This window comes from Poeciliopsis prolifica, unplaced genomic scaffold (assembly GCF_027474105.1).
Source record: "Poeciliopsis prolifica strain line A6 unplaced genomic scaffold, Auburn_PproV2 SCAFFOLD005, whole genome shotgun sequence".
Classification (NCBI taxonomy): domain Eukaryota; kingdom Metazoa; phylum Chordata; class Actinopteri; order Cyprinodontiformes; family Poeciliidae; genus Poeciliopsis; species Poeciliopsis prolifica.
The window spans coordinates 14834440-14843808 of record NW_026562380.1 but is presented as its reverse complement, the minus strand read 5'-3'; the positions used below and the strand labels follow the sequence as shown (position 1 = coordinate 14843808).

Below are 9369 nucleotides of genomic sequence, written 5' to 3'. Positions count from 1 at the left end.
GTTCCGGGTTATTTTCTAGAACTCATCAAATCTGATATTGCTGTTGTCAGCTGAAACAAACCAAAGAAAGTTCTACTGTGATGACTAAACATGCAAGACACATGCAACGGTGATTTCTCCCAACGAGATTCACCGTGAACTGCTTTCAAAAGATGTTCACTTCTGGCTCCGCGTCTCGGGGAGCAGCTGCCCGGACTCTCGTGAGTCTGTTTGTGATTGTGTGACGGCTGCTTTCGTGTCTGACTTGGCACCGGCGTCCTCCTGACTGTCACGGCCTCACAGCGTGGACAGATGGCAGAGGCTTACCCCAGCAAGAAAACAGCACATACCGACGCCAGCCAAACACACACACACACACACACCCCTACACACACACTGCCCAAAAAGATGCAAAGCAGAAGAATTTTCCTTTTGGGCCTGCTGACCTGTGTCCCAATACGGCTGTGAATCATCCTACACGCCGGCAAACTGTCTGTGTTTGTGCGTGGCAACATGTTTTGCGCTAACATGTCGGACTTTCTGCTTTTAGTTTCAAAAAAGTCATATTTAGAACCACTTTAACCCCTTCAGTACACAGTGTTTATCTCAAGCTGTGTCCTGTGCTGCCTTTCAAGACTCCTTGAGACATTAAAGAAGCAGCTTTACATGTGACCTCTTTTTGTTTGTTTTGGTTTTCATGTACTGGGAGTGCTGACACTTCAACAGCCTTACATGGTGACATGCAGACGAACCAACACACACTATGATCCAAAGCCACTCCGAGAACATCTCGGCGGACACAGTGTGAGTGGGCGGCTCCACACAGACGCACGCATGAGAGCGGATGCGTAGGTGTGCTGTTTTCTCTTGACTCTTGCCAGGCCAAATAGATCTTGAACTTTCAGCTCGTTAGTGTTTATCCTCGCATACGAAGCGAACGCAGGTGCAGCTCTGCAAAACAACAAGAAAGTGTATGTATTTAACACAATGGATTTATGACATGTAGATAGATGCGTTTCCTATTAGTTTTAAAAATAATTAAGAGCTAATAAAAAACTGACATGTTTATGGCCTGCAGGTTGTATCTTGGACTTCAGCTTGCTGGGGCTGGTGTCGCTCGTTTTTTCCTCAACAGTAGCACTCGGGTTCTCTGTGCTTCTACAGCATGTCTGCTCAGGGCCGGCCCAAACCTTTTAGGGTCCCTAAGCAACTTTATCGCCCTCCTCCACCATTGTTCCCCCCCTCAGCATGCCAACACCATTTGGCATGTTCCTATCATTCCTAAATTATTTGCAGCATACCTACTATTATTAGCATCATTGGTAATTAGCTTAACAATGAAAAATCAATTGCCGTAGTGCTATTATGGCTACTGACTTTAAACTTAACGAAAAGCTAACAATCCAGCTAACTTTTTTTGTTAGCTAACAATAAAAAAGGGATTTTAAATGTCAGGTGGTATTTAAGTGTAACACATTATTTTAACTATTTGAACATAACATCAGCTGATAAACTTAAAGTAAACAAATTAACAAGTTTGATATCTTATATTTCCTCAAAAGCAACAAGAGCCATTATTTATGTGACAACTATAATAACAATATAGTTTTTTCATGTGTAGTATCCACTTTGGTGTCTGAATTGAATTACTCCAATATTTTCATTTATTCAGATGCGATCACAGTATAACCAAAGCTGTGTGCTTCTCCCTCCTCTGTTCTTTAAATTTATGCAAACTGAAAACTTTTAACAGCTTCACAGGAAGTCCTTAAGTGTTTCTGAGGCACATCTTGATTTATAAATAGGAATCAGATTTTGTGCTTTGTGTTTGTTGTATATAAATAGTTGTAAAAGTTGACACAAAGAATGAATTATAATCTCTACAAAGGAAATCTGATAGAATTCAAAAATCCCAAAGAGAACTGGACATCAGTTTAAGCCAGAGAAAACCTGATTATTGAAACCAGAGCTACATATTGTATATCCATCTTATAAATAAAGCCAAAATATAAAGTGTGTGCCATCCCTTTGTCATTCCATGATAAAACAGTGTCACCAAACAGCAAAGTAATATCAGGGAACATACTTGTTGAATGAAATTACCCATAAAATACAAAATCAAACTTCAAGTAAAAACCAAAATTTTAATTTAATCAAACTAGAAGAAGCTTGTGCCAAAATACATCTCAATCACTTAGTACAAAAAGACACAGTTGGGTGACGACATATGAACTTGTTTTTCCATCAACTTTACAATCTTCCAGTAGTTCTATACCTCTAGTTATACTTTCCTCCCTGTTCAGGGAGGAAAGTATAACTTTAACTCGTCTCCAGGTAAACACAATATTCATATTCTGCTGTTAAAGTGGGTCAGACAAACTTTTAGCAGAAAACTGTCCATCAACTCAATCCAGCCGTGATTAAACAAGCGCCCGCAGGTCATGACAATTTACTCTAAGCATCATCGGGTTTGTCTGCCGGTGGCCCACAAGGCTGCAGCATCTTCTCCATCAAGTTGAAGCGGACCCGCGCTTTGCTCTCGTTCTCGGCAACAGAGAAGTAGTTGAGCAGGTCGAAGTGCCCCATGTAGGAGCAGTAAGAGTCACGGTGCTGGTTGACCAGCCATTCCCACTTGCTGGTGTCAGCATGTCCTGTACCGATGTACTTGGACTGGAGATGCTCCAGCTGACTGTGGATGTTGTAGCGGTCTGTCATTCTGGCTCAGCTTAGGTCGACGGAGTCTAAATGAGGAAAGTAAAAAAAAAAAAAAAAAGGTTACAGAGGTTTGCGCTGGTGAGTAAGAAGAAAATGAGGTCATCGAAAAGAAATGTTAACACTATTATCAGTGTCACCAGTTATTTTTAATAATAACTGAACTTGATTTTTCTTAATCCTGTCTCAAAAGTTATGTCATCTGTTAATTTATGTCAATTTATTAAGCTCTGACATGTAGGTGATATGAGAGCAAATTCGCTCCTGTAGGTTCAGTGACGAGTAGGTTTATGAATGTACATATAGAATAACCGTTTTGTGTTTGTAAACTCAGGACGTGCCAGGATCTGCTGCTCCGGCTCTCTTTTCACTTGAGCTTTATTTAATTTTTTTCTGTATTCATTTTGTTGGAATAGTAACTTTTCAGAAAAGAATAAGCTGTCTTGAAGTCCTTAATGGTATGGAAACCTCAAGGTAAGAATTGCACATGATGCCGAATTCATGGAAGTGACTAAAGAAGCCGTAAGTGGTTTCTATCATTAATAACACGTTATTTAATTCGGCATCACAAAACTGCACTCATCAGACATTACAGCCATACTTGACATTTAAACTGAGAAAAAAGCATTTAGATTATGTTTTTCCCTCAAGGTAATTTGACATGAATTTAAGAAGAACTGCATTCCTACATCTGATGAATAGAAATCATAAGGTTTATAGACTATTTCTAATAGTAAGGCCACTAAACATGAGCAACTTTAAAATAGTATATGACACTAAGTATAGTTTTGTTTAGCAAAGTATTTGCTGGTTCTACAGAATTACTATTGACTGTACTATTAATTACAGAAAATCTGTAAATCTAATGGGTTTTGGGGATTTTAGGACAGGCATATAGTCGCAAATAAAGACCTATAATATAATAATCTTGAATGCAACATGGTTTGTGACTTGTGTGCACAAACCACGCATGATTCTGTAAACTTGTTTTCTTTTTCTCTTTTTTCCCCCACAACTGTGGTTATAATTACACAATGCAAAATATTTGAATGTACGTGCACATTTCTTAATATACATGGAACAATCCCTGTCGGTGCATCTTTAAAGTAATTTCTTTAATGTCCGGTTTTCAAACGGCACTAGAATGTCAATGAAATTGTCACATAACTGTCTCTGTAAAATGTCTATTAATGATATTATAATAATTAAATATGGTGTTCTGTCTAACAAAGACGTCTCGGTTACTTCTTCCTTGCGCCGTAGCATATTTAGAGATGTTATTTGTTACTCCCAAACAGGGATTAAGTGTCTTACTTTAATTTTCAAGTAGTTTCTCCGTGTATACATCTTTTATCTCGCTTCTATAAACGTTATAAACATACAGTTAGCATGCGGTTAGCCTGAATGCTAACGTGAGCAAAAGCTACTCGTTGTTAGCCGACAGAATCTTTAATTTACGCCACACTCGTTTATAAACGCCAGTTTTAGAGTCGAATATGTCTATAAATGCCAAACATACTTACACAAAAATATCCCACTCGCTGATTAAATCCTCGATGAAAAGCAACTGGGCAACCTCTTCCGGTTAGTACCCTGCAAATGTGAACGGTCAAAACACAGCCTTCAATCTTTGGTTCCGTTTCAAATATTTCGCTCCTGTTAGTGTTTGCGCGGCGAGTAGAACACACTATGATTAAAATCTGTTTGATTGATAAAATAAGGAATTATTCACACAAGACGAAAGCATGACAGGGCAAATACAATAGGAAATCCATACAAATTGTTCTGTTTGACTTCCCGGACATATGGGAATTGTTTTTAAAATATATATTATAATTTTTTCCCCAGGTAGTTTCAAATAAGAGGACATTTTGAACAGAAAGACACATCTGCTGGTCTATTCATGACTCGTAAGGGAAAAAAATGCACATTTATCAATTTTGTCCTTAAATATAAAACAAAAATTGTAGCAATAATTTTGTTGTTATTTTCTATCAGTAGCATTTGGTTGTTGATAGGAAATAACCATAAAGTTAATAGTGCACTTAGGAGGACCCTGCAGCCACAGTTTCATGCAAATTATTTTCAGCATATGTTTTAGCATTAAAAATCTCATATGAAACAAATATAATATTTTTGAATACACTGACTAATCCATCTGCTGCAGATTGTGAGAGGGCTGAGCTGAGACTGGCTTCCACCAGGGGAGATATTACCACTAGCAACTGGTTCAGTCAATAAAAAACTGCTGGTCTCACTCTGGTCCCTCTGGTAAGTTTGACTCAGAACCAATTTGTCCTGCAACACACTGCAAATTGATGGTAACTCATGTCCCTTTTTCTTGCCTCTATACCAAATATGTCACCCTTGTGGAGTGTATCACTCACGGTGGATCTCTGCAGCTCCTCCAGGGTCACCATGGCCTCCAGGAGACTATGCTTTAAACAGCTCTACCTCTTAACTCTATTCTGTCTGAAATGATCCCTCGTGATGCTGTTTGTTAAAAATTGTTCTTAAAAAAGCATTTGATGCACAAAACAGCTGAATAAAATAAACAGAAAAGGGCTCTGCTTACCTGGTGGCTTCTGTAGAAAATTTGTTGCACTGAATTCTGCTTAGAAGTAAAAGAATAAAGGGGTCAAGTTGGATGCCACTTTTAGAATTTTTTTCCCTTGTAAATGTGTTATAAAATTGCATTTATTGTGCTGGTCTGAGGATGATATTCGAATAACAAAACAAATTTCCAGTGGCTTACAAGTGGTACTAATAAATGCTGCTGTGGTGAGAACTCCTGCGCATCCAAAGCAGATGCCCTGAGGCTGCGGACTGGTTCAGTTTATTCTGCTGTTTTGCTTTGTGTAATATTTGATCTTATATTCATATTAAAATAATGGGGGGAAACAAATTACTTTGCTAACAGTAAACTGATGCTGGACAGAAGCATGGTGCTGAGCTGCATTTACTCCCAAAATGAAAGATAAACTTCTTTAATATGAAGCCTGCAAACTCAAAAACACATTAAAGCACAAACAGAGACACAAAACGTGGAATAACCTTGTGAATCTAAAACCATGTTTTTCTTTGTTTACACTTGTTCCAACTAAAATACATTGTGTGAGCTCTCTCTATTTAGAGGGAGGTCACGTTGTTGTATGTATTCTTTCTTTAAAAAAAAAAAACATCCAGTTTCTGTCCTTCGGAAACAACGATTAGTGTTTTTATTCAACTCGTTTTTGAACATTTAAAAGTTACAGAATACACAACGTGAAGGATGGAGGATGAAGAACAAGAACAGAAAATATTGCATTTCTCTTTCTATTTCATTTGTTGATAATCATCCCTTAAAAGTTGCAAAAGCTATTTTATAAGCAGTGCTAATATCTTTCTTACCGCTGGTTGCATGTCTCTAAAACTGTGGTTTGCTTCATTTACGTGACTGCTCGATAATATCTGTTCACGCTGTTTTAACAGAAAATTGTCCTTGATGAACTATTTCTTTCAGGTTTTTGCTTCGCCATCAACAAGTAAAAGCTCAAACCTCTGAAGAACAATTCTTATTGTCTCTTTATGTGCTCTGAATTTGCAATCTCTTTTGTCTGAGAGGCAGTAATTTTACTCCTGTCAAATCTGTAAACAATTTATTTTTTCTCCTCTGCTTTCTGTCAAGCTTCAGTTTCATTGTCAATATGGGCGCAGCCTCCCTCTGCAATGACCAAGTCGCGTCTAAGAGCCTATTGTTGCAGTGACGTCATGGGGCCCAGTCACCCAAAGAAGACTCCTCGCAGCTTACTGAAACATTCTTGCATTGTGCACACCATTTCAGATGCATTAAGCGCTATTTTGGTAAGTTCATATGTGTCGGTTCTTCTTTTTATAGAAATTAAAAGCATGCCTGGTGAGCATCTCGCCACGTTTCCCCGTGAATTATTTAATGTTGCATGGCAGCTCATTTCTTCACCTCCATTTCAGGGGACTCATTATGTTCCTTCTCACATGCCCTTTCAGATGTTTATGATAATCGAGGCTGCTGGGGCCAGACTCTCGTGTTTTGCTTTCACAAATGACACATGGCACCGTTTCTTTGCCCGTCTGCATTCATATCGTTTGGAGAATTTTTTATTTTTCTTGCTTGTTTGGCTGCTGATGCTTTTCCTTTCCCTCTGATCAGCTCAGCCAAATGGTGCAAAGATCCAGGACTCACATTATTAAACACCTCACAAATTCAACAGTGTGGCTCCATTTGGGAACACCACATGGAAATCACTCTTTTTTTTTTTTTTGTTTCTAACATGCGTCAGAATTAAATCTCCCCTTGAATAATAGACGCAGTTTAAACTAGATTCGAAAGGTAAATGTTTTCACCCACACTTCTTGCCAAACAAATGTGTCCAACAAACCAAAAGGCTGCCCTCCTTTTCTTTCAACAGGTACCCTCAGCATTACTCGAATATTTTTTGATGGATTGGAAGCAGAACAAGAGAAAGTGTGACTGCATTATGAGCAGCACGACAATCACATTTCTTGCGACCTCAGGGAGTTTAAGAGTGATGTCTTCAGTCAACTTGTCTCCAGTTGAGCAGTGGGCTTATACTAGAGTGTGTCGGGGAAAAGCTTCCTTCCTATGCAGTGTGAAATTTAATTAGAGCTTATGCTCCGTGTGTGCTTGTGGGAAGATTTTTACAACAAAGCAAAGGGCAATTTTTATATTTTCTCTGCTCAACCAAATCATTGCAAAGATGTTTAATCTGTAGGGATATTTCATATTTTCTTTCCAATTTCATATTTTCTTTCCTGACAGAAAATCTTTTCCTCCCTTTAATAACCAGCTTCTTTTCCTCCACTCTCTCCTTGCTGTTCATTTCGTTTTAAACCATAAAAATTTGTACTTGTGCAAAGCACAGAAGCCTCACATCAGGACAACCTCTTTTGTAAATAACTACCGGTACCTCTAAGCAGATTGGAAAATCGTCCAAAAGGTCATTTATTTCAGAAATTGGTTTTTTAATCATAAAATTCTGTCGTAAAATAATAATAATAAAAAAGTTTAGCAGAAAATTACACTTCATATCTAGTGATGTTTAAACGGAGAAATGCTTTGGCATTCACAATCGTTTTAGGTAAGTCTAAGAAGTTGATTGTAAAAGATGCTGAGCGTTGTCTTCAAGCAAATCGACAGAAAGTTGAGTGGAAGGAAAAGTCAAAGAAGGTCCATTCAGAGCTACAAGAGCCATGCCAACTGCTAGTGTTGGTTTTATCAAAACCAGATTCAGTGCAGCTGTATACCCTGGGAATAATAAAAAAAAAAGTTATCTGCTGACAAGATTTATGAAGATGTATTCTTCAGCTGCCAAAAGTACTAGCAGCTTGGTTCAATCACCCCGGCATTTCTGCCAACAAACCGGCCTGACCTAAAACTCGGCAGAGAATCTGTGAATATCAACACAACTGAGCCAAAGGCTGTTAAAACGACACTGGCTTCCTTCAAACTTCAGCAGTTTGTGGTTTGTTCTCGATGTCAGAGAAGGCTGGGCATTTCCAGAAGTAGTTTTCTAATTTCAGACAAACCTCCTTCAAAACGAGGTTGTGGTTTGAGGGGAAGCCTGTGAGAGACGGGGCGCAACACGTAGAAACGAGGCGAGGAAAATGTGCACTTCCAGCAAGTCGACAGGAAGCACAAGCTCTCTGGGATTTTGAGATCCTATGATGTATCCAGTGAAAATTACAAAGCTGTGAAAGAAGAGCAGGAGGAAGTTGTCTTGGTTTCACATGAGCTTGGAGGAGAAATATCTCCATTTGACCTGCATTCAAAAGTCCAATATACCCAATATATGATCTGTCAGGATGTAGGTCACGCTTTTACGTAAATGCTTTCTGTTAAACATTTCATCAAAATGCAGCAGGAAAAAAGCAACATCAAGGAAGAAAACAAACTTTTTTTTATGGCTCTTTATATACAAAAAAAAACACTATAGACATTCAGGATGTAACAGTAGTTGTATCTGGATATATGGTGTGAGATTATTACAGTTCCATTCTGTCAAGTTATATAAAATATCCAAGTCTGGTTCTTGTCAAAGCTCACACCCAATTTGTCAGCATTTAACGATGGACAAGGCTAAAATATCTGGGAAATTACAATGATTAACATATTAATAAGGATATGCAGCTCCATCTGGAATGTTCTCCCAATGAGTGGCAAAGGAAACAACAACAAGCAGCATCACAACAGCACTTCATTTACGTTGTAAACGTTTCATAAACTTGTGGAAGTCGTTGAGTATTTTAATAACAAGCCGCTGCTATTGAGTGTAAAAGTGTTTTCATTTCTGAGTTAATCTTGACATGTAAGATATAGAAACATCTTCTGAGTACAAGTCGATAATTGTTCTCTTTATATATGTTATAATAGGATGAAACAAAAGTTGTTTTTTAAAGCCTCTCAGTATATTTAGTACAATAAGATTAAACTATTCACTTAAACTCTACATAATCTCTGATTTATTCCAGCATCTTTTTTATATAAACAAAAACCCTCTATTCTATATAAAATATATACTAAACATAATAAATAGTGTGGGTGCTTTAAACTCTAAATTCAAATGAAATTTTTCCTTGGAATATTTCCCACCTTGGGGTAAGAATGGTCCCATTTTAGTGGCTGTTTGTGTATATAATATT

General features: G+C 37.9%; 1 protein-coding gene across 1 annotated transcript; it reads right to left on the bottom strand.

The window, feature by feature from the left end:
• Positions 1–2109: 2109 nt before the first annotated feature.
• Positions 2110–4303, bottom strand: sf3b5 (splicing factor 3b, subunit 5). The gene is made up of 2 exons (XM_055029661.1): positions 4215–4303; positions 2110–2720 (listed from the first exon to the last, which is right to left on the bottom strand). Exon 2 carries the CDS (start codon positions 2692–2694, stop codon positions 2434–2436), a length of 261 nt encoding a protein of 86 aa, XP_054885636.1. The 5' UTR covers positions 2695–2720; positions 4215–4303; the 3' UTR covers positions 2110–2433.
• Between the last annotated feature and the right edge of the window lie 5066 nt (positions 4304–9369).